General features: G+C 42.9%; 1 protein-coding gene across 1 annotated transcript; it reads right to left on the bottom strand.

Annotated features, from left to right (window-relative positions):
* Nucleotides 1–238: 238 nt before the first annotated feature.
* LOC143851540 (Adenine nucleotide alpha hydrolases-like superfamily protein) lies at nt 239–2,248 on the bottom strand. Its single transcript, XM_077361005.1, has 4 exons — nt 1,972–2,248; nt 1,774–1,883; nt 1,562–1,680; nt 239–505 (listed from the first exon to the last, which is right to left on the bottom strand). Exons 1-4 carry the CDS (start codon nt 2,144–2,146, stop codon nt 418–420), a joined length of 492 nt encoding a protein of 163 aa, XP_077217120.1. The 5' UTR covers nt 2,147–2,248; the 3' UTR covers nt 239–417.
* Nucleotides 2,249–26,578: the final 24,330 nt, after the last annotated feature.

Below are 26,578 nucleotides of genomic sequence, written 5' to 3'. Positions count from 1 at the left end.
ATTAGAGTTTTTGCCAGTCGGATTTCTCAACACAAAATTGCCAATATGACAAAACACGACAGCGCTCAACCCCTTTTAGGCCAAAGGTGAAGACCAAATCACAAAGAGATCGTCAGTGTGCCCTAGAAGAACCCAAGCAATATCAAACAGCTAACGCGTCACCTGCGTGTGAGGAGTCTACTGAAATTATATGCATCTCTTTTTTAATTTATTTTTGAATGAAGTATTATGTATCTCATTTCTAGCAGAATGTACCTTTTTTCACTCATAAATTGTCTTACAAAACCATTTGGAATATAACTAAACATCAACAGATAATGTTCATAATCCATCACATCCAACTATCTATAGATGTGTTTCATGTCCTTATAGAAACTATAACCAAGAGAAGAGAAAAACCCAAATAATATGATAGTATCAGTGCTTGAAGTCTGCATCCTTGACAATAGTAACAGGGCAAGATGCAGCAGATAGAACATAGTTGGTGACACTCCCCAAAAAAATCCTGTGGAGAAGAAGGTCAAACATAACAAAATATTAGAAGCTACAATGCGATAACTATTAGAAAACATATGCTTTTTCTTGACAAGATTAGGAAAGCTGCATAATCTAAAACTGTTCAAATATGAAGGAGAAGCTCCAAAATCTTATTTTCAATGAGTCCCATAATAGAGCGAAATAGTTAATGGAAAATTTGTAAAATAAAGATTAGGGGTGTCAACGGACCCTGATGGTCTGATGTATACAAAGGATCCGAATGTTAATGGACAGGCCGAATAAAGATCATAGAGCTTCTTCTACAGTTGGTTGGCTAGCAACCCTAGTATGCACCATTTTTAAGTAATTAGGGCTACTCTGAGCTTCCAGTAATTGGGTTTTGGTTGTAATTTGGCTGCAAAATTTCCCCCTTGCTAGATTTGAATGTTGCAAGCAGTTGCATTATTATTATTATTATTTTGGAAAGTCAACCAGTAACATTATTTAAGTACTAAAAATTGGCTAAGGACACTTGAACTCCATAAAAACATTTATTTTCTCACATGGATCCCATAGCACATGCGTGGTTTGTGATCAAGAGGGCATGGCAACCATGAAAAAGCAAATGATTCTAGACCCCTTGACCAATGCTTTGTAAGCCATAACCCATAATCACAAGCTCAGAACCATCCATTCAATACTAGATGTGTCACCATCGTGGCGGAGCCCACCCATACCAACTTATAACAACGTGGGGCCCAGCCCACGAGGTGAATGGAGCCTATTTAATTGGGGTGCAACTCGGGACGGGTTGGATCGGGTTGAGGCTAATCCTAACCCAATCTGTGATAGCAATCCCTCAACCCTAACCCTAACCCAACCCATCTAACCAAAACCGGATCGGGTTGAGTAGGGTTGGGTCGGGTCATGAAAATAAGAGATATAATGACATTTTTTATGGATCATGACAAATTAGAAAAACAAAACAATATAAATAAGAGATATAATGACATTATTTATGGATCATGAAAAAATAGAAAAACAAAACAATAAAAAAAACATTTTTTTTTTTTTTTTGCATTACCTTTGGATCTTGCCCAATCCTCTGCTTCCCATAACCAATGAATCCAACTTCATCTCATCAACAGCTTCACACAGCTTCTCCCTCGCATCTCCCCAATAAATCTTCGCAACAATCGTCACCTACACACCATTATCAATTCATTAAAAATAAACCCCCCATCATTCCCATTAAACAGAAATTCCAAAATAAAAAACCAAATCCATAAATCCCACCTCTTTCTGCCTCGAAACAGTATCCAACATATCCAAAACCTCAGGATCGCCCTTCAAATCATACGATTTAAGCACCTCCGTTTGCCGAAACTCCGCTAACGGTATCAGAGCTACATGCAGATCCAACGGCTGAGATTCATTAAAAAAAGAAAAAAAAAGAGGGGAAATTTTTTATTGAGATTAAGGTAAAAAACTTACGAGATCCTGATTTCAACCAGAGCTGGTTTTTGCCCTCATCGCCTGTGTGGGTTTTGGTGTGGAGAATAATGAGCGTGTCCCCTTTGTCGAGAAGATTCTCGATCGCCCATTTCAAAGCTTGTTTGCTGCTCTTCGAGAAATCTAGGGCAACTCCGATTTTCCGATCTCCTCCCATTTTTATTTTTCCCTCTGTTTGGATCTCTGAATTTCTCTGTTTTCCAAACGACGAAAAGGGAAAGCTTGAATTTCTTCTGCGTTCTTGGGAACCTAATCCCTAATCATCTCCCTGTCTTATAATAAAGAGAAAGTAAGGTGGTGACGTGGCATGTTTGAATTGGTCGGGATTACGGATGATCACGTGCATGCATGCAGTTTTGAGAAAGTAAAATGACGGTAATGTCCTTCGCTCTTCGCACGTTTGGACTCTGGATGAAAGGGAGTTTTGGTCAATTGAAATATTTGAGAGAGTTTATTGGTGAGTTTTAGTTTGAATGGTAGTTTTCTTATGCTGTAATCCCACGAAAATTCTTATGCTTTTTTTCCCTTTGAAAGAAGAGGCCATCTTTATCAGTGGGAAGTTGCCGCGTAGTTTCTTAACTTTCTTTCCTCATGCCCTGTTAGCCCGTGGGAAGAATAAAACAAAAGAAAACGCATTACGGGAAAGGTCGCACCCAATTTCAATTTGTTTTACGCTTTCTGATTGATTGGCTAGAGCCTTTTGGGAATTGTAGTAGTAGCCTTTGACCGTTGATTAAACCATGTTAAACAATGTGAGTACTTCATCAAAAGATGGTCGTCTGGTGGGTAAAACAGAAGAAAATATCTAACCCGGATGGTGACCTTCCACCCTATTATTAAGAATCTCATCTATCAACTCTGAAAATCTTCCTCCGTTACCCAATTCTTATCCCGCCACTAGATGGAAACCTTGAAAATTTTCTTTGACTTTTGATGGATTGAATCATTAATTTCTATCGGCCCTGAGAATGCCTACTTGGTGCAGCTAGACCTGGCAAAACCGACCCATGCCCGCGGGTTGACCCGGCCCACCCGCAAATTTGCGGGCACGGGTCTGGGTTTTAGTGACCCGCCAAAATTTGACCCGCGGGCAACCCAACCCGCAAAAACATGGGTTGGGCCGGGTCAACCCGCAGGCACCCGCATTTTAAAGTAATTTTTAAGAATTTATTGGAGAATGTTATCAGCTCTTAGAAAATCATCAGATGTAAATGATTTTTGGAGTATAACCTATTTTGCCTATGGCCCATCTAATGGACGGTTTGGATCATCCGATGGTGTGGGCCATACCATACCTTTAAAAAAGTGAGAGTGCCCTCAGCAGTGTTGGTAACATTTCGTTTTTTTTTTTTTAACGCTATGCAAAGATGCGCACAGAGGGCGAAGGTTTCTAGCAAACGAAAAAGTAAAAAAAACGTAATCATTACACAAAAGAAAAGTAAATAACTGAGTTATAAAGTTTTAGATGAAAAATTACGGATAAATGGTTATGTAATTATAAAATAACGAGAAAAATACGACAAACATGTGTAGAGTTATTACAATTACAGGAAAAACTTGGGTGCGGTCAAATCACGTCAAATCAGGAGAATTTAAATCCCATATTATATTTGCTTATAATTGCGGGTGCCCGCTGGTTAACCCGGCCCACCCGCGGGCCGCGCGGGTCATCAAATTTCTGACCCGCAAAAATGCGGGTCACCAAAATTCTGACCCGTGTGACCCGCACCCGCACCACCCGCGGGTTGACCCGGCCCGACCCACCCGTTTGCCAGGTCTAGGTGCAGCCCACTTGGACTGTTCAATTAGGATACGAGTGGGATTCAATGGATCTCATTGAATGTTTCTGTCTAGAACAAATGTAGTCGGACCCATCAAATCATTACAGTCCATTCACAACCCATCATCCGTTACACCTGAAGAAGAGAGAGAGAGAGAGAGAGAGAGAGAGTGTTGTGCTCGACCCTAGAACCTTGTGTAGCAGCCATGATGAAATACTTGAGGCGGTTGAAAAACCTCACACTCCTTTACGTGCAAGCAATCGGTTATGAGGATTCACTTCAAGAATACTAGGGAGACGACTCATGCCTTTGGCCAAGGCTAGGGGACTCTTTAGATGCCACAAAAAATAGTTTTTATTTGCATATGAGACTTATATAATTTAATCTTGGGATTGTCTAGGCAATTTCGCAAAAAAGCCTGTTTCACAGGTCATTTTTTCAAGAGAGAACAACCACCTCGTTGTAGATTTTGTCATATTCACTTAGACAGTCCAGTCTTACTCGCAAATTGGACATTAAGGCCTTTATTTATGAAAGCCATTAATTATATCATTTTTGGGATGAGATTTGCTATGGACCATCGGAGAAGGGCATTTCGTGTCTGGCTGTTGCATGTGTGAGCAGACACCTCATGAATAAGCCAAAATCTGCTGAAACTGTCTAGCCTCAAAATGCCTTTCTGCGATGGTCCTCTCTAGTAAATCCAAATTTTTATATTTATTATTTACAAATAATTAACTTCCAAACCATTTCACATGAGATTAAATGCAAATAATTTATAGAGGCATCTTGAAGATATTATGGCCTATAAAAAAGCCAAATCATTTCAATAGGCTACTGATATTTGTGAATAAACCAGAAAATGAGCAATGGGAGAAGAGAAAGAACTTTTTGTATTCTCTATTCTACAAAGTTACATAGTTATAGACATTACAAGCAAACAATCCCTTGATTAGGGCAGATCAAATAAAGAGAATATTAGCCTAACTAAGTAAGAATCTAAAGATGGAATGTGAGAAACTAGCAATAACAACAAGAAATAAAGGCAATATATTCTGCAAGGTGTAGACACCCCATTTTGACCGAACCCTAATGCTCTGTATGGTTGCCAGGTTTTTTTTGGTCCCGAGAGTTATGTGGGAGAAAAAAATACCCTGGGAGATAGGTGGGAAAAAAAAGTCCTGGAAGTATCCTGGTAAAATAAAAATCCCACGTTTGGTTATGTGGGAGAAAAAAATACCCTCGGAGATATGGTGGGAAAAAAAAAAACCTTTGTTTGGTTGCTTGATAGGTTGGCTAGAAAAAAATTCTTCTCAAGCTTATTTTTGGTTCCTGAGTTTATTTTTGTTCCTGGGGTTATCTTGGGATGGGATGAAAAGGCAATCATTACAAAAGTGGGATTAAAAAATTCACCCCACAAGTAATCATTACAAGAGTGGGATTAAAATAAACCTAGTGCTAAAACGCAACCAAACATGGGATGGGACCAAAATTTAACTTACTCTCCCACAAAACTCCCAGGAACGAAAAAATCCCGGCAACCAAACAGAGCATAATAGAGTCGTTATGATAGAAACCCTGTCAAACTAGCGTTTTAGTGTCCCAAATTTGTTCCCAAGCTAGGTTGGGGTCTCACTAAGATCCCCATAAAATTTCGTCGAGATCCAAGCCTGTTCGCTTAGTGAATGAGCCAGGGCAGTGAACGTAGTACGAATCTGAAATGAGGGTGATTTATCCTAGAATGGGCAGAGTGGAGTTGTAATAAGACAAAAGTGATGGGCGCGCCTTATCAAACTGCGCGCGCATCAAATTTGGGGAGTGCCGATATCCACAGATTTCACTTGGGTATATAAAAAAATAACAAAAAAGAAAGAAAGAGGAGGTGTAGACACCCCATTTTGACAGTGCCCTAAACCTTCCAATTTTGTGCAAAACCCCATCAGATCAATGATCTAGGGTCCCAAACTTAACCCTAGGCTAGCTTTGGGTCCCAGCTAGGTCCCCGCAAAATTTCGTCAAAATCCGAGTACGTTCGCCTAGCGAACGAGCAGAGAAAGGACCGTAGTGTAAACCAGAAAAGGGGGGTGAATTATCCTGGAACGGTGCAGAGCAGATTTCGAATAAGACACGATTGGATGGTGCGCCCATCAATTTTTCCGCCAATAGTGCGCCCATCAATATTGGTAGTGCCAATATCACCACCCTGTTTTTATAAAATAAAAAAAAATAAAAAATCCGTTTTTTTTAGAGAGAGAGAAGCGAATCGTCGGTTTCTTTTATATATATATATATATATATATATATATATATATAATATAAAATAAAAACCCATCATCATTGTCCCCCCTTTTTCTCTTTTCTTGGGCCCACACCTCCCATTTGACGAAAAAAAAAAAAAAAAAAAAAAAAATCATGATGACTCATGATTGTTTTCTCTCTCGCGAGAAAAAACCAAAAGACCAGGGTAGAGAGAGGGGAAGAGAGAGAGAAGAAAAAAACCAGAGGGAAGAGAAAAAAAAAAATAGAAGAAAAAACCAGAGGGGAGAGGGAGAGAGAGGGAGATCTGCAGAGGGGAGAGAGAGAGGAGAGATCTGTAGAGAGAGAGAGAGAGAGAGAGTCTTCTCCTCCGGCAACCCAGCCGGAATCCGGCGAGGCCAAACCCATTTCCGACCGGCCATCCACCGATCACCACCACCTTCTCCGACATCCTCCCAACCAACCACCGGAGCTCCACCGGCATCCACATCTCCTCCACCCCACCTCCAGCGGGCCCCACCTCCAGCGGGTCCCACATCAGCGGGTCCCACATCAGCGGGCCCCACACAAGCACGACTCTGTCAACACCTTCCTGGATCTCTTGTGGCGTAAGTTCATTTTTTTTTTTTTTTTATTTTTTAATTATTCATTCTTTGCACTACATGGGTCCCACAGTGGGTCCCACAACGGGTCCTACAGCGGGTCCCACATCAGTAGGTCCCACAGCGGGTCCCAGCGGGTCCCACAACAGCGGGTCCCACAACGGGTCCCACAACAGTGGGTCCCACATCAGTGGGTCCCACATTAGCGGGTCCCACATCAGCGGGTCCCACATCAGCGGGTCCCACAACAGCGGGTCCCACAGAGGGTCCCACATCCGTGGGTCCCACAGCGGGTCCCACAGAGGGTCCCACATCCGTGGGTCCCACATCCGTGGGTCCCACATCCGTGGGTCCCACATCAGCGGGTCCCACAACGGGTCCCAAAGCGGGTCCCACAGAGGGTCCCACATCCGCGGGTCCCACATCAGCGGGTCCCACAGCGGGTCCCACAACGGGTCCCACAACGGGTCCCGCAGCGGGTCCCACAACAGCGGGTCCCACAACAGCGGGTCCCACATCAACGAGTCCTACTATGAATAGTAGTTTTGAATAGTACTTATAAATAGTAATTATGAATAGTAGTTTTGAATAGTACTTATAAATAGTAATTATGAATAGTAGTTTTGAATAGTACCTATAAATAGTAATTATGAATAGTATTTTTGAATAGTAATCTTGTATAGTAATTATAAATAGTAATTATAACAGTCTTCAGCACAGGAGTCAGTCCTTCAGTCAGTCCAGGAGTTTTTCCTATCATCATAGGGGTTAGGATTCTGTCCATCCTCTCATCAAGTCGTGATCTTTACCCGCTCCTGCAAGGTATAGGATGCTGTCCAACCCTTGCCGAGTTATTTTCCTGTTCGTTCCCCCGCAAAGCATAGGATGCTATCCAACCTTTGCGGGATTCCAGAAGTCTCCCTACCCGTATGATGATAGGATTTTATTCTCTGGTGTCAAAAAACAATAAAAACATTTCAAAAATACTTGAAAACAACAAAAACATTCCAAAAAACACTTGAAAATTCAAAAACATCTCAAAAACAATTCAAAATCCAAAAACATTTTAAAAATCAAAATTTCAAAAAAAATCTTGAGTCATGTGCAGAGTAGTTAGGAATTCTGGTCCGAACTACGGATGGCTTGATCCCTAGCTGAGGGGTACGTAGGCAGCTCAGGCGTGCTGCTGGCACCCTGAGTTCAGTCACCATTTTTACACCCTTTCACCATTTTTAGACACCATTTTTGTAAATATTTCTCACAACTTTCACCATTTTTCATAACTTCAAAACCTCAAAAAAATACAAAAAACTTCAAAACCTTTTCAAAAAGATCTTCCCCTAGAGTTAGGAGTCTGTCCTAGATATTTAGGGTGTTTTAGAGTTAGGAGTCGGTCCTGATTTGTATTGATATGGTGTGTCCTGTCGTGTGAGTGTCCCTAGAGTTAGGAGGCCTCAAGTCAATCGGTTAGACATTTAGTCGAACCGATGGCTAGACTAGGAAGCATATAGTCAACCCATGGTTTTCCTTAGAATGCACAGCCTAGGTACACATAGGATGTAGGGCCCACCTGCATTAGCCTAAGGCTAATCAACTTGCATTAGTTAGGGCATATAGAGTCCTAAAAATTACAATCCACTTGAATTTAAGCAATCGCACAAAAAGCTTTAAAAATCAGTCGAGTCTAGTGGATCGAGTCTAGGATAGCGGTCCTAGAGTTTTAGGCATCGTAGTTTAGAATAGGGCACCGAACTACGTTGGCTCTGATTCTTCCCGAGGCCGGGATACGTAGTGCAGCTAGGATGGATGGCCATTCTGGTCCGAGTCAAGTATTGCATTAGAGTCTAGGGTTTGTCGTGTCGGGTCGTGTGTCGAGTCGTGTTGTGTTGTGTGTTTTGCTGTGTTTTCTTATTTTTATGTACAGATCTTATACCTTTAGCTGTAACATGCATGTGCTTGTCCACCAGAACTTAGACACCAATTAGGCATGGCACTCATAACCTAGCTATTCTTAGGCGACATATCTTTCATTTCTTTTGTGTGTGCTTCTTATTCATCTCCGAGACATGCATGATTAGCTAGACGTTATCTCGGAGATATTCGTTCCCATTTCGCATGATTTTCGCCCAAAACTCTTCAAAATTAATAATAAATGGCATAAGAGACCAGGTGCTAGCACTTGGGCGAATTGGGGGCGCCTAATCCCTTCCCCATTCGTCATCAGGCACGAACCCTATTTTATATCTCTGGTTATCCGTTGCGACAGAGCACAGCATGGGATCCAGGGCCCACTTCCTTGGATGGCGACTCTTCTTTGTTTAAGGTACGCCTCGAATCTGGGCTAGTCCCCGAATCGAGAGGTATCTCACTTTACATCGCCGCTCATGCTGTGAGGGGCACTCTTTCGAGAGTTCCTTGGTGGGGCTCTCCTTCACGTGGATGATCTAGAGACTCGCGCGGGGGCCCGTCCCCTCACGCCCGTCCCGGATCTGGTTCCACAGGCTGGCGACTCTGCTGGGGAGTTTTTGAAACATTGCCTAACTCCGTAAAAATGCCATTTTAATTAATTTTGAAGAAATTTGGGTCAAAATCAAGCTAAATGGGAACTTTATCGTTAGAAATCCAGGGGCACCAAGTAGGTGCGTAATTAAAACAAGGGATTCACACACTGCACAGTAGGCATTGTCATATTTTTTATTTCTTGATTTTCATTGTTTTTTTATTGGCTCCACGGGATAGATTCAATGCGTGCCCGACTGGGATGTTATTACACCCTGATGGTGCTGTTGAATCTATTTCCAAGCTATGCGCCAGCGCTGCAGCCGTAAACACTCGGTGCACTTGTGTTTACAGCAGCCGATGAGCAATGAAGCATACTATGTATAACACTCGGTGCACTTGAGTTATACATATTAAGTATGTTTCATACGCATAGTACCCGATAGATTGAGTTCGGAGCCCTACTTTGTTTTATATATTATGTATATACTTACTGACCTAGTGAAACCCAACTAGGAAGTACCCGTGTTTATATAAGTATATTGCATTCATATAAGGACGAACATGTGTGGCTTACACATGTTGGAGCCTAGGTTTAGGAGCCATGTCCTATCTATAGATTATTGTAGCCCACCTTATGTGGCTACAGACGCAGTCCTAGTACACTCACTTGTCTGTCATGAGTCGAGACTCTCTCGACTCCGCTAGATTAGACTAGGGTTGGTGCCCCTGGTTAGGATGTATATATATGTATATATTTATTATTAGATTAGGGCTTGCTTCTTAGTTAGGTTTCCTTCTAATCTAATCAATTTTTCCCCATCTATCCATTCTGTGGATTATCATAAGATTCTTGGCTCTTTTAGTCATGATCTGTTTTCCGTGAGCCTGATCATTTGATCGATCCTGATCAGATCACTCCGCATGTCGATTATGAGTCTATCTTGCCATCATCATTACCGGAGTGTGTGTTCTTGCTGAGAGCCCTGCTTTATCTTGACCATGACGGCATACTCTTCATGTTTAGTTGCTGAGTCTCTCCTACTACAGCCGTCATGCTGCCGGATTTTTCCTAAATACCTTGAGTGTGGTCACTATCTTTTTAGGCTTGTTGACAAACCATGTGCTTACCGTACCATATCTCCTAGTATAGCCGTCATGCTGCCGATTTTTTTTTAGAAACCTTGAGCGTAATCATTATCTTTTCTGGTTCGTTGACAAACCATGTGCTTATCTTACCACATTTCTTGCATAGATGTTATGCTGCCGGATTTTATCCATGGGAGGATATACTCGTATCATCTTTTGTCTCAGCTTGTGTATGGGATTTTCATTTGATTACCCTATATTGAGCTATAGTGTTTGTCCATTCCATGGCGGGAATCTGACCTTATTGACCTCACTCATTTGCAGTACCTATTTCTATTCAACCCACACCAGAACCTATGGCTGAATCTGGAAATACTCTGGCCGAGATGAATGAGTTGATGAAGTCTATGCTCCAACAGATGAATAATATGAGTGAGGAGATAGTCCGTCTGAAAAGTGATAGAGGTTCTACTTCTGAAGAACCTGTACCCCGGCAAATTCCACTTATACCTCCCCCACATCCTGCAATGGCCAGGCTTGCTGTTTTGAATGTCGAAGACGATGTCGAGGATGAGCAGTATGCAGAAGATAATTGTTTCCCTCATCTGGAGAGAGCCAATGAGGGCAGAGCGATAACAAATAGATTGGATAAGCTAACCCGAGAAATGGAAAGCATGAAGTTCCAAGGCCCTAAGAAGTTGAACATGTCCGACTTCATGACAGTCCCGGGAGTTGTTCTTCCTCCTAAGTTCACAGTACCTGATCTTGACAAGTATGATGGGACGGGATGCCCCACCAGTCATCTGAAATCTGTCATTCCTCTTCTACAGCAACATGGACTCTCTCCAGAGCAGATTGCTTTCCTATTCCCCAGGTCTCTAGTCGGAACTGCAAAGAAATGGTTTTTGAGTCTGAAGTCTGAAGAGATCCGAACCTTAGAAGACATTGCTAACAAGTTTGTGGAACAATTTTCCATGGAGGAAGGGATAGAGGTAACCAAAAGGGATCTGAAAATGTTGAAACAGGGGCATAATGAAACTTTCACTTCCTTCATCCGAAGATGGAGGAGAAAAGCTGCTCAGATGACCCACAGATTGTCCGATGAAGATCAGATCAAGATTGTAGTTAAGAACCTGTCTCCACAGTATTATCATCATATGGCTATCCAATACTTTCTCGATTTCAATCACCTCATCAAGACGGGAACCCAAGTAGAAGATGCACTGGCTAAAGGCCTAAAGACAAGGACCTCAACTGATGTTAGAGACGGAAAGAGGACTATGGTAGCAGCTGAAGAAGTCAGTAATGTGGAGACCTCTCGTCAACCTTTCAAGAAGGTGGTTCAGAAAGGAAACAAGCCTATTCAGAGGTTACAAGAAGAGATTCCTCCATTGCCGAAGAATCTTGAAAAAGCTTTGAGAGAATTGGTCGAAGTGGGTAAACTTGAACTTCCTGAACCTTCTTCTCCTCCAAATCCTCTTCCTAGCAACTTTTATGAACAAGACTTCTGTGAGTATCATCGAGTTCATGGACATTCAACCAACAGTTGCCAAGCCTTGAAGCATAAGATCCTAAAACTTATCAAGGATGGTAAGGTAGTTGTTGGAGAACCCGGGGCTACCAAAAAACCAGTGCAAAGATCAGTTGGCCCTTTACCGATGGTAGGAGCTATCTCTACAGATGAACCATTATTGGATCCTGCATCCCTTATTCGTCCTATCTCAGAAATGCCACCTGTTCCATCAAGCCTTCGACTAATGGAGGAATCTTTTGAAAGGTCGGCCCTTATCCGAATGGAAAACTGGATGGTTAAACTCTTTGGTCAGATGGCCATGTTAACTGAAGAAGTGAGGGAGATGAAAACTCAGATACGATATCTGTCTACCGGATATGATTCAGCTCCTAAGCAGTTTGCCGATATGGGTACTATGACAGAAGAAACATCAGTTCAGAGTTTAATTCTTGACAGATATGTTGATTTGCATAGTGGGACGAAGCCTGTATTTGTTCCCAGTGAAGTTCAGAATGTTGAACCTTATCGTCAACCTTTTAAGAAGCCAATCATAGAAGTGGAAGAGAGGATGGGTCAGAGACTGAGGAGAGAATGCGCTCAGCTACCATGTTCTCAGGAAGTTATCATGAAGAAATGGGTCAGCGAAGGTCGTTTGACACTTTTAGATCCGAAGCTTATTCCTAACCCACTCCCCAAGCACTGGAGAAGAGATCAGTATTGCGAGTACCATAGAGGTATTGGTCATACAACAGAAAAGTGCCTGGCATTGAAACACAAAATTCAGGACGAAATAGATGGAGACTCTTCCCTTCTTCCTGAACTCTGTGCTTTCATGAATTATGCACCGGTTAGACCTATTCAACCCTTCAAAGGTTCCACCACCTCTGTTTATGCTGCATCAAAGCAGAGGGATGAACCGAAAGGGAAAGAAAAAATGTCAGAATGTGAGCCTCCGAAGAATGTCAGGGCAGAGAGCATGATGCCACCAGCAGGTTTTCAAGGGCAGTTTGGGCCAGGTCGACAAAACTGCATGGGACCGCCTCTTCCGAGATTCCTATACCAGGACCGAAACCACTAGCCGACAACATCATGGAGGAAGACGTGTACTTCTGAACTTCAGTGCCTAGTCCTTGTCCGCGTCCAAGTGTCGTGTTTCAAGTGAGGTGTTCCAAATGTCATGTTTCAAGATTTAACTTCTATCGAGTGTATACCAACTCTTGTGTTGAAGGTTGGTGAGTCATAGTGTCAATGTCAAAAAGAAAAAGAAAAAAGAAGGGGGTGTCCTGTTTGTCAGTCTTTTTCATTTAGAGTCGGTGTTTTATTTTCTGTCAAGTCTGATGAAGAGCCCACTGAGGCGTGTTGAGAACTATTGATGTACTTGAAAGTTTTCAATTCAATAAAGTTTGATTTCAATATCTTCAATGTAAAGTTTGATTTCAATATCTTCAATGTTTTATGATTCACTCTTGGATCTAATGTTTAAAATAACTAAAGACACCCTCCTCGGACGAGGATGCCGATGAAATTCTCCTCGTGATTTGAAAGATAATCAAACGAGAGGAAGAGCGTCGAGCAAAGCCACTTGCAGATGAAATCGATACCGTGGATAGTGGTATCGAAATCCGAAACTCGAGAAGTAAGGATTGGAAAAATCTCCCGAAGAGCGCAAAGAATCGATAAACCTATTTAGAGGGTTCAAAGAAGTGTTGCTTGGTCCTATGAGGATAAACCAGAAGCGTGCCTTGGCATCGTTCAATGTGAGTCACCCTCGGCTTCAGACAGGTCAAAAAAGCAAAAAAATTCAAATGAAGAATACCAAACATCAAATGCAGTGAATGAAAAATTGAGAGAAGACTTTCGGACAACAAAGTCATGAGCATAGAGCATGAACCCCAAAAAGAATACTTGGGCTATACATTGCGATGGAATTTCAAGTTAAAGCATTCCAGGCGTAGGGGCATTCCCCACATCCAAGCAAAAAAATAAAAATCAGAATGAACAAAGAAAAATAAGATAGAATCCAGAGAAGAAAGGAGAAGGGAGCATGCCCCGCGTCAACTCCTCAAGAGCATCAGAATCGCAGGAAGCGGAGTCGATAAGTAGATTGAAAATTTCAAAATCTTCAGCATTCAGAGAAGACCCAGAGTCGTAGAATCCCAAATATCAGTGCAAGATCTCAAAGACAAAGTGGGAATTCAATCAGTCTAGCTTGCACAGTGCAGATGAAGTCTTGCCAGGAAATGCCGCCAGACTCCTAAAAAAAAAAAGTTCAAAGCCATTGAACCTTAGCCATTCAAGAAGCTTGTATGCCAAAACATCAGAAGGTCATCCTTGGACGCCAGAGCCTTAAACGCCACAAATCCCAAGTTTAAAAAAATCCTTTTGCGAACACCTTCGAGCCTCAACAAAATCAAACATTCTTTTCAAACACCCGCAAACCAGGGGCATTTCGACCCGAACTACGCGGACCTGATCCCCAACTCTTCGGGGGTACGTAGGCAACTTGATCAATTCAGGTTCGGTCAAATCCTTGGGGATAAAAGCTAAATCATCCCCTTTTCAAACTTTTGAAGCTAAAAAGCTAAACCATTCTTTGTTAAACCCAAAGCGAACTACGCGGATCTGATCCTCCATTTTTGGGGTACGTAGGTAGTCTGGCAAGACCAGATTCGATCCAAATCGTTTGAACTTCCGATATCTAACCCTTTTGAACCCAAGCCCGCCTAGAAAGTCCTTCTGGTGAACAAGCAGAGGTTCAAAGTCAAGAAGAAAAAATGATGGAGTTTGAAGACCCGCTAGGTTGAAAACCCGGGAGGGCGGTCTAGGCAAAATTTAGGGTCATTTACCCGCTAAGTTGACAACTGAAAATTCAGCTTAGGCAAAAGTTAGGGTATCGAGCCCGCTGGATTGAAAACCCGAAAGGGCGAACCAGGCAAAAGTTAGGGCAAGCGGTCCGCCAGATTGAAAACCTGACAAGGCAATCTGGTCAATGGCAATGACTTCCAACGAAAAAGCGAATCATTGAGGTGGAGAAACAGTCTTCAACCAGGGTAAAATCTTGGAGTCCAAGTAGTGCCAGCAAGCTTACTTTAACATTCATCTAAACTAGGGGCATTGAAACCGAGCAATCCGAAAGGGATAATAATCATGACATAAACACCGAAAAAGGAGAATAGTGCCTCTTGACACGGTCTTCGAAATACTCTAAGAGTGGCTAAGCCATACCCTTGAAAAATAACACATCAGATCCAAGAGTGAGTAGAAAGCGAGTCGAGTCCTCCGAACAACAAGAATCTTCTTTGACCGAGTCCTTGGAAATCTACTCCTCCTTCATATTTGTGTTCCCTTTCCTTGCAAAGTCCAAACTGTCGGGTGCTAGAAGAATGGGAGCGTGTCCTCCAAATTGCGAAGAAAATTCAGAGTAAATCCTGGTTTAGGTATCAGAAGGGGCGGGAGACATCTTGTTCAAACCTACCCGAGACCTTAAGCCTCCAAAAGTGAGCCATGCGAAAGAAGAGATTTCCAGACTCAGCCATCATGGTTATTGTCCTATTCTCTCCATACAAAAGAACTTTGCATCCTCGAGCCTTCATGAAACGAAGCATATTTTCTTCAACCATCATTGCCCTGCCTCCTTAAAACTCCTGTCATGGAAACACAATATACTAGGGGCATCTTTTATGACTTGCGTCATAAAAGATATCAAGCACAAAAGGCAATCAGTGCCAATGTTTTCAGTAAGTTGAGATAAGAGATGTACGAGTATATCTCGAGCCAAACTTCAAACTTCTCAGACGAGTGCACTCTCTGAAAGGTCAACTTCCCCAGAAAATCAGTTTCCCAAGCAGAGTCTAGAATTTGCTCGCGCAGCCTTCAATCCCCGGCAAAATCAGAAAAATGGTCAATACTCAAAACCTCAGCAAGTTACCTGTGTCTGGTTCTCAGCAGAGATCGCGCACTCCTAACGTTCTCGGCAAGAGACAATCAATCATGTAATGGAATCGATCGAAATCTCGATTTCTTGAATCAAAATTGTTCCTCCTTGAGTTTCGTGCTCTTGATTCTTAGAGTGGTTTGATCATGATAGCTGTCTAATCATTCCGCCATGTTGATCTGTCAAGATGCTATCTTCCCATATCCCAATTTAGGTATGATCATGATAGCTGTCTAATCATTCCGCCATGGTGATCTGTCTAGATGCTATCTTCCCAGATCCCAATTTAGGTTTGATCATGATAACTGTCTAATCATTCCGCCCTGTTGATCTGTCAAGATGCTATCTTCCCAGATCCCAATTTCGGTTTGATCATGATAGCTGTCTAATCATTCCGCCGTGTTGATCTGTCAAGATGCTATCTTCCCAGATCCCAATTTAGGTTTGATCATGATAGCTGTCTAATCATTCCGCCGTGTTGATCTGTCAAGATGCTATCTTCCCAGATCCCAATTTAGGTTTGATCATGATAGCTGTCTAATCATTCCGCCATGGTGATCTGTCAAGATGCTATCTTCCCAGATCCCAATTTAGGTTTGATCATGATAGCTGTCTAATCATTCCACCATGTTGATCTGTCAAGATGCTATCTTCCCAGATCCCAATTTAGGTTTGATCATGATAGCTGTCTAATCATTCCGCCCTGATCATCTGCCAAGATGCTATCTTCTCAGATCCAAATTCAGGTTTGCATATCTTCGACCTTTCGGTTCATTCGCAACCAGGTCAATCCTTGAGTTTTGACTCATTCGCAGTCTCGCTCATATCCTCGACCTTTCGGTTCATTCGCAACCAGGTCATAGGTTTGATCATGACAACTGTCTAATCATTCCGCCCTGATCATCTGCCAAGATGCTATCTTCTCAGATCCAAATTCAGGTTTGCATATCTTCGACCTTTCGGTTCATTCGCAACCAGGTCAATCCTTGAGTTTTGACTCATTCGCAGTCTCGCTCATATCCTCGGCCTTTCGGTTCATTCGCAACCAGGTCATAGGTTTGATCATGATAACTGTCTAATCATTCCGCCCTGATCATCTGCCAAGATGCTATCTTCTCAGATCCAAATTCAGGCTTGCATATCTTCGACCTTTCGGTTCATTCGCAACCAGGTCAATCCTTTGAGTTTTGACTCATTCGCAGTCTCGCTCATATCCTCGACCTTTCGGTTCATTCGCAACCAGGTCATAGGTTTGATCATGATAACTGTCTAATCATTCCGCCCTGTTCATCTGCCAAGATGCTATCTTCTCAGATCCCAATTCAGGTTTGCATATCTTCGACCTTTCGGTTCATTCGCAACCAGGTCAATCCTTTGAGTTTTGGCTCATTCGCAGTCTAGCTCGTATCCTCGACCTTTTGGTTCATTCGCAACAGGGTCAAAATCTTAGGTTTCCGACTCATTCGCAGTCAGGCCTGTTTTCTAAACTCTTGACTCGTTCGCAGTCAAATTAATCTCTTTGACTTCAGTTCGTTCGCAACCAAGTCATCATTCCGGCCTTTTGGTTCATTCGCAACCGGGTCAAAATCTCGGACTCTTCGGCACATTCGCTGCCAAGTTCTCGCTGATTTCTTGATTCATTCGCAATCAAGATAATCTCCCTGACTTCGACTCCTTCGCAGTCGAGTCAATCTTTCAATTCTTAACTCATTCACAGCTCAAATCAAATTCCATCCTTTTGGTTCATTCGCAACCAAGCTAAAATCTTAGACTCTTCGGCTCATTCGCTGCCAAGTTTCTTGCTGATTTCTTGATTCATTCGCAATCAAGCTAATCTCCCTGACTCTGACTCATTCGCAGTCGAGTCGACCCCTCACTTTCTAGTTCATTCGCAACTAGGCCAGTATCCTTGACTCTGGCTCCCTCGCAGTCAAGTCAAACCCTTTGCTTTTCGGTTCGTTCGCTTCAGTTCGTTCGCAACCAAGCCAGTTCCCGTTCCTTTGACTCATTCGCAATCAAGCTAATCTCCCTAACTCTGACTCATTCGCAGTCGAGTCAATCCCTGACTTTCTGGTTCATTCGCAACCAAGTCAATTATTCGGTCTCATAGTTCATTCGCAACTCGGCCAGTATCCCTGATTTTTGCTCCTTTGCAGTCAAGTCAACCCTTCGCTTCTCGGTTCGCTCGCAACCAAGCAAATTTTTGACCTTCCGACTCATTCGCAATCAAGTCAATTCTAGGCTTCTGGTTCAATCGCAACCATGCCAATATCTTTCCCGGCTCTCTCGCAGCCAAATCAATCTTTTAAGGTTCTGCAAGAGAGGCTATCTCATCCATACATCCATTATTGAGTTACGAGTTCAAGAGAGGCTATCTCACCAGCGTTTGTAGAGTCAGAGTCCGGTGAAAGGCTATTTCACCATGTTATCTTTGTGAGTATCATTTTCAAAAATCAAAAAAAAAAAAAAAAAACCTCTGATTTTGGGCCAGTCAAAATGTGTTGTCTGTTCAGCTTTGACATTCGCGCGACAAGCACGCTCTGCCAAAGAGGGGCATCTGTAGACACCCCATTTTGACAGTGCCCTAAACCTTCCAATTTTGTGCAAAACCCCATCAGATCAATGATCTAGGGTCCCAAACTTAACCCTAGGCTAGCTTTGGGTCCCAGCTAGGTCCCCGCAAAATTTCGTCAAAATCCGAGTACGTTCGCCTAGCGAACGAGCAGAGAAAGGACCGTAGTGTAAACCAGAAAAGGGGGGTGAATTATCCTGGAACGGTGCAGAGCAGATTTCGAATAAGACACGATTGGATGGTGCGCCCATCAATTTTTCCGCCAATAGTGCGCCCATCAATATTGGTAGTGCCAATATCACCACCCTGTTTTTATAAAATAAAAAAAAATAAAAAATCCGTTTTTTTTAGAGAGAGAGAAGCGAATCGTCGGTTTCTTTTATATATATATATATATATATATATATATATAATATAAAATAAAAACCCATCATCATTGTCCCCCCTTTTTCTCTTTTCTTGGGCCCACACCTCCCATTTGACGAAAAAAAAAAAAAAAAAAAAAAAAAAATCATGATGACTCATGATTGTTTTCTCTCTCGCGAGAAAAAACCAAAAGACCAGGGTAGAGAGAGGGGAAGAGAGAGAGAAGAAAAAAACCAGAGGGAAGAGAAAAAAAAAAAATAGAAGAAAAAACCAGAGGGGAGAGGGAGAGAGAGGGAGATCTGCAGAGGGGAGAGAGAGAGGAGAGATCTGTAGAGAGAGAGAGAGAGAGAGAGTCTTCTCCTCCGGCAACCCAGCCGGAATCCGGCGAGGCCAAACCCATTTCCGACCGGCCATCCACCGATCACCACCACCTTCTCCGACATCCTCCCAACCAACCACCGGAGCTCCACCGGCATCCACATCTCCTCCACCCCACCTCCAGCGGGCCCCACCTCCAGCGGGTCCCACATCAGCGGGTCCCACATCAGCGGGCCCCACACAAGCACGACTCTGTCAACACCTTCCTGGATCTCTTGTGGCGTAAGTTCATTTTTTTTTTTTTTTTATTTTTTAATTATTCATTCTTTGCACTACATGGGTCCCACAGTGGGTCCCACAACGGGTCCTACAGCGGGTCCCACATCAGTAGGTCCCACAGCGGGTCCCAGCGGGTCCCACAACAGCGGGTCCCACAACAGTGGGTCCCACATCAGCGGGTCCCACATTAGCGGGTCCCACATCAGCGGGTCCCACATCAGCGGGTCCCACAACAGCGGGTCCCACAGAGGGTCCCACATCCGTGGGTCCCACAGCGGGTCCCACAGAGGGTCCCACATCCGTGGGTCCCACATCCGTGGGTCCCACAGCGGGTCCCACATCAGCGGGTCCCACATCAGCGGGTCCCACAACGGGTCCCAAAGCGGGTCCCACAGAGGGTCCCACATCCGCGGGTCCCACATCAGCGGGTCCCACAGCGGGTCCCACAACGGGTCCCACAACGGGTCCCGCAGCGGGTCCCACAACAGCGGGTCCCACAACAGCGGGTCCCACATCAACGAGTCCTACTATGAATAGTAGTTTTGAATAGTACTTATAAATAGTAATTATGAATAGTAGTTTTGAATAGTACTTATAAATAGTAATTATGAATAGTAGTTTTGAATAGTACCTATAAATAGTAATTATGAATAGTATTTTTGAATAGTAATCTTGTATAGTAATTATAAATAGTAATTATAACAGTCTTCAGCACAGGAGTCAGTCCTTCAGTCAGTCCAGGAGTTTTTCCTATCATCATAGGGGTTAGGATTCTGTCCATCCTCTCATCAAGTCGTGATCTTTACCCGCTCCTGCAAGGTATAGGATGCTGTCCAACCCTTGCCGAGTTATTTTCCTGTTCGTTCCCCCGCAAAGCATAGGATGCTATCCAACCTTTGCGGGATTCCAGAAGTCTCCCTACCCGTATGATGATAGGATTTTATTCTCTGGTGTCAAAAAACAATAAAAACATTTCAAAAATACTTGAAAACAACAAAAACATTCCAAAAAACACTTGAAAATTCAAAAACATCTCAAAAACAATTCAAAATCCAAAAACATTTTAAAAATCAAAATTTCAAAAAAAATCTTGAGTCATGTGCAGAGTAGTTAGGAATTCTGGTCCGAACTACGGATGGCTTGATCCCTAGCTGAGGGGTACGTAGGCAGCTCAGGCGTGCTGCTGGCACCCTGAGTTCAGTCACCATTTTTACACCCTTTCACCATTTTTAGACACCATTTTTGTAAATATTTCTCACAACTTTCACCATTTTTCATAACTTCAAAACCTCAAAAAAATACAAAAAACTTCAAAACCTTTTCAAAAAGATCTTCCCCTAGAGTTAGGAGTCTGTCCTAGATATTTAGGGTGTTTTAGAGTTAGGAGTCGGTCCTGATTTGTATTGATATGGTGTGTCCTGTCGTGTGAGTGTCCCTAGAGTTAGGAGGCCTCAAGTCAATCGGTTAGACATTTAGTCGAACCGATGGCTAGACTAGGAAGCATATAGTCAACCCATGGTTTTCCTTAGAATGCACAGCCTAGGTACACATAGGATGTAGGGCCCACCTGCATTAGCCTAAGGCTAATCAACTTGCATTAGTTAGGGCATATAGAGTCCTAAAAATTACAATCCACTTGAATTTAAGCAATCGCACAAAAAGCTTTAAAAATCAGTCGAGTCTAGTGGATCGAGTCTAGGATAGCGGTCCTAGAGTTTTAGGCATCGTAGTTTAGAATAGGGCACCGAACTACGTTGGCTCTGATTCTTCCCGAGGCCGGGATACGTAGTGCAGCTAGGATGGATGGCCATTCTGGTCCGAGTCAAGTATTGCATTAGAGTCTAGGGTTTGTCGTGTCGGGTCGTGTGTCGAGTCGTGTTGTGTTGTGTGTTTTGCTGTGTTTTCTTATTTTTATGTACAGATCTTATACCTTTAGCTGTAACATGCATGTGCTTGTCCACCAGAACTTAGACACCAATTAGGCATGGCACTCATAACCTAGCTATTCTTAGGCGACATATCTTTCATTTCTTTTGTGTGTGCTTCTTATTCATCTCCGAGACATGCATGATTAGCTAGACGTTATCTCGGAGATATTCGTTCCCATTTCGCATGATTTTCGCCCAAAACTCTTCAAAATTAATAATAAATGGCATAAGAGACCAGGTGCTAGCACTTGGGCGAATTGGGGGCGCCTAATCCCTTCCCCATTCGTCATCAGGCACGAACCCTATTTTATATCTCTGGTTATCCGTTGCGACAGAGCACAGCATGGGATCCAGGGCCCACTTCCTTGGATGGCGACTCTTCTTTGTTTAAGGTACGCCTCGAATCTGGGCTAGTCCCCGAATCGAGAGGTATCTCACTTTACATCGCCGCTCATGCTGTGAGGGGCACTCTTTCGAGAGTTCCTTGGTGGGGCTCTCCTTCACGTGGATGATCTAGAGACTCGCGCGGGGGCCCGTCCCCTCACGCCCGTCCCGGATCTGGTTCCACAGGCTGGCGACTCTGCTGGGGAGTTTTTGAAACATTGCCTAACTCCGTAAAAATGCCATTTTAATTAATTTTGAAGAAATTTGGGTCAAAATCAAGCTAAATGGGAACTTTATCGTTAGAAATCCAGGGGCACCAAGTAGGTGCGTAATTAAAACAAGGGATTCACACACTGCACAGTAGGCATTGTCATATTTTTTATTTCTTGATTTTCATTGTTTTTTTATTGGCTCCACGGGATAGATTCAATGCGTGCCCGACTGGGATGTTATTACACCCTGATGGTGCTGTTGAATCTATTTCCAAGCTATGCGCCAGCGCTGCAGCCGTAAACACTCGGTGCACTTGTGTTTACAGCAGCCGATGAGCAATGAAGCATACTATGTATAACACTCGGTGCACTTGAGTTATACATATTAAGTATGTTTCATACGCATAGTACCCGATAGATTGAGTTCGGAGCCCTACTTTGTTTTATATATTATGTATATACTTACTGACCTAGTGAAACCCAACTAGGAAGTACCCGTGTTTATATAAGTATATTGCATTCATATAAGGACGAACATGTGTGGCTTACACATGTTGGAGCCTAGGTTTAGGAGCCATGTCCTATCTATAGATTATTGTAGCCCACCTTATGTGGCTACAGACGCAGTCCTAGTACACTCACTTGTCTGTCATGAGTCGAGACTCTCTCGACTCCGCTAGATTAGACTAGGGTTGGTGCCCCTGGTTAGGATGTATATATATGTATATATTTATTATTAGATTAGGGCTTGCTTCTTAGTTAGGTTTCCTTCTAATCTAATCAATTTTTCCCCATCTATCCATTCTGTGGATTATCATAAGATTCTTGGCTCTTTTAGTCATGATCTGTTTTCCGTGAGCCTGATCATTTGATCGATCCTGATCAGATCACTCCGCATGTCGATTATGAGTCTATCTTGCCATCATCATTACCGGAGTGTGTGTTCTTGCTGAGAGCCCTGCTTTATCTTGACCATGACGGCATACTCTTCATGTTTAGTTGCTGAGTCTCTCCTACTACAGCCGTCATGCTGCCGGATTTTTCCTAAATACCTTGAGTGTGGTCACTATCTTTTTAGGCTTGTTGACAAACCATGTGCTTACCGTACCATATCTCCTAGTATAGCCGTCATGCTGCCGATTTTTTTTTAGAAACCTTGAGCGTAATCATTATCTTTTCTGGTTCGTTGACAAACCATGTGCTTATCTTACCACATTTCTTGCATAGATGTTATGCTGCCGGATTTTATCCATGGGAGGATATACTCGTATCATCTTTTGTCTCAGCTTGTGTATGGGATTTTCATTTGATTACCCTATATTGAGCTATAGTGTTTGTCCATTCCATGGCGGGAATCTGACCTTATTGACCTCACTCATTTGCAGTACCTATTTCTATTCAACCCACACCAGAACCTATGGCTGAATCTGGAAATACTCTGGCCGAGATGAATGAGTTGATGAAGTCTATGCTCCAACAGATGAATAATATGAGTGAGGAGATAGTCCGTCTGAAAAGTGATAGAGGTTCTACTTCTGAAGAACCTGTACCCCGGCAAATTCCACTTATACCTCCCCCACATCCTGCAATGGCCAGGCTTGCTGTTTTGAATGTCGAAGACGATGTCGAGGATGAGCAGTATGCAGAAGATAATTGTTTCCCTCATCTGGAGAGAGCCAATGAGGGCAGAGCGATAACAAATAGATTGGATAAGCTAACCCGAGAAATGGAAAGCATGAAGTTCCAAGGCCCTAAGAAGTTGAACATGTCCGACTTCATGACAGTCCCGGGAGTTGTTCTTCCTCCTAAGTTCACAGTACCTGATCTTGACAAGTATGATGGGACGGGATGCCCCACCAGTCATCTGAAATCTGTCATTCCTCTTCTACAGCAACATGGACTCTCTCCAGAGCAGATTGCTTTCCTATTCCCCAGGTCTCTAGTCGGAACTGCAAAGAAATGGTTTTTGAGTCTGAAGTCTGAAGAGATCCGAACCTTAGAAGACATTGCTAACAAGTTTGTGGAACAATTTTCCATGGAGGAAGGGATAGAGGTAACCAAAAGGGATCTGAAAATGTTGAAACAGGGGCATAATGAAACTTTCACTTCCTTCATCCGAAGATGGAGGAGAAAAGCTGCTCAGATGACCCACAGATTGTCCGATGAAGATCAGATCAAGATTGTAGTTAAGAACCTGTCTCCACAGTATTATCATCATATGGCTATCCAATACTTTCTCGATTTCAATCACCTCATCAAGACGGGAACCCAAGTAGAAGATGCACTGGCTAAAGGCCTAAAGACAAGGACCTCAACTGATGTTAGAGACGGAAAGAGGACTATGGTAGCAGCTGAAGAAGTCAGTAATGTGGAGACCTCTCGTCAACCTTTCAAGAAGGTGGTTCAGAAAGGAAACAAGCCTATTCAGAGGTTACAAGAAGAGATTCCTCCATTGCCGAAGAATCTTGAAAAAGCTTTGAGAGAATTGGTCGAAGTGGGTAAACTTGAACTTCCTGAACCTTCTTCTCCTCCAAATCCTCTTCCTAGCAACTTTTATGAACAAGACTTCTGTGAGTATCATCGAGTTCATGGACATTCAACCAACAGTTGCCAAGCCTTGAAGCATAAGATCCTAAAACTTATCAAGGATGGTAAGGTAGTTGTTGGAGAACCCGGGGCTACCAAAAAACCAGTGCAAAGATCAGTTGGCCCTTTACCGATGGTAGGAGCTATCTCTACAGATGAACCATTATTGGATCCTGCATCCCTTATTCGTCCTATCTCAGAAATGCCACCTGTTCCATCAAGCCTTCGACTAATGGAGGAATCTTTTGAAAGGTCGGCCCTTATCCGAATGGAAAACTGGATGGTTAAACTCTTTGGTCAGATGGCCATGTTAACTGAAGAAGTGAGGGAGATGAAAACTCAGATACGATATCTGTCTACCGGATATGATTCAGCTCCTAAGCAGTTTGCCGATATGGGTACTATGACAGAAGAAACATCAGTTCAGAGTTTAATTCTTGACAGATATGTTGATTTGCATAGTGGGACGAAGCCTGTATTTGTTCCCAGTGAAGTTCAGAATGTTGAACCTTATCGTCAACCTTTTAAGAAGCCAATCATAGAAGTGGAAGAGAGGATGGGTCAGAGACTGAGGAGAGAATGCGCTCAGCTACCATGTTCTCAGGAAGTTATCATGAAGAAATGGGTCAGCGAAGGTCGTTTGACACTTTTAGATCCGAAGCTTATTCCTAACCCACTCCCCAAGCACTGGAGAAGAGATCAGTATTGCGAGTACCATAGAGGTATTGGTCATACAACAGAAAAGTGCCTGGCATTGAAACACAAAATTCAGGACGAAATAGATGGAGACTCTTCCCTTCTTCCTGAACTCTGTGCTTTCATGAATTATGCACCGGTTAGACCTATTCAACCCTTCAAAGGTTCCACCACCTCTGTTTATGCTGCATCAAAGCAGAGGGATGAACCGAAAGGGAAAGAAAAAATGTCAGAATGTGAGCCTCCGAAGAATGTCAGGGCAGAGAGCATGATGCCACCAGCAGGTTTTCAAGGGCAGTTTGGGCCAGGTCGACAAAACTGCATGGGACCGCCTCTTCCGAGATTCCTATACCAGGACCGAAACCACTAGCCGACAACATCATGGAGGAAGACGTGTACTTCTGAACTTCAGTGCCTAGTCCTTGTCCGCGTCCAAGTGTCGTGTTTCAAGTGAGGTGTTCCAAATGTCATGTTTCAAGATTTAACTTCTATCGAGTGTATACCAACTCTTGTGTTGAAGGTTGGTGAGTCATAGTGTCAATGTCAAAAAGAAAAAGAAAAAAGAAGGGGGTGTCCTGTTTGTCAGTCTTTTTCATTTAGAGTCGGTGTTTTATTTTCTGTCAAGTCTGATGAAGAGCCCACTGAGGCGTGTTGAGAACTATTGATGTACTTGAAAGTTTTCAATTCAATAAAGTTTGATTTCAATATCTTCAATGTAAAGTTTGATTTCAATATCTTCAATGTTTTATGATTCACTCTTGGATCTAATGTTTAAAATAACTAAAGACACCCTCCTCGGACGAGGATGCCGATGAAATTCTCCTCGTGATTTGAAAGATAATCAAACGAGAGGAAGAGCGTCGAGCAAAGCCACTTGCAGATGAAATCGATACCGTGGATAGTGGTATCGAAATCCGAAACTCGAGAAGTAAGGATTGGAAAAATCTCCCGAAGAGCGCAAAGAATCGATAAACCTATTTAGAGGGTTCAAAGAAGTGTTGCTTGGTCCTATGAGGATAAACCAGAAGCGTGCCTTGGCATCGTTCAATGTGAGTCACCCTCGGCTTCAGACAGGTCAAAAAAGCAAAAAAATTCAAATGAAGAATACCAAACATCAAATGCAGTGAATGAAAAATTGAGAGAAGACTTTCGGACAACAAAGTCATGAGCATAGAGCATGAACCCCAAAAAGAATACTTGGGCTATACATTGCGATGGAATTTCAAGTTAAAGCATTCCAGGCGTAGGGGCATTCCCCACATCCAAGCAAAAAAATAAAAATCAGAATGAACAAAGAAAAATAAGATAGAATCCAGAGAAGAAAGGAGAAGGGAGCATGCCCCGCGTCAACTCCTCAAGAGCATCAGAATCGCAGGAAGCGGAGTCGATAAGTAGATTGAAAATTTCAAAATCTTCAGCATTCAGAGAAGACCCAGAGTCGTAGAATCCCAAATATCAGTGCAAGATCTCAAAGACAAAGTGGGAATTCAATCAGTCTAGCTTGCACAGTGCAGATGAAGTCTTGCCAGGAAATGCCGCCAGACTCCTAAAAAAAAAAAGTTCAAAGCCATTGA

Source organism: Tasmannia lanceolata, unplaced genomic scaffold (genome assembly GCF_043159265.1).
Source record: "Tasmannia lanceolata isolate RefF3 unplaced genomic scaffold, GAP_Taslan_0.1 ptg000018l, whole genome shotgun sequence".
Taxonomy (NCBI): Eukaryota; Viridiplantae; Streptophyta; class Magnoliopsida; order Canellales; family Winteraceae; genus Tasmannia; species Tasmannia lanceolata.
The sequence above is the reverse complement of the archived record's forward strand: the minus strand, read 5'-3'. Positions and strand labels throughout refer to the sequence as shown.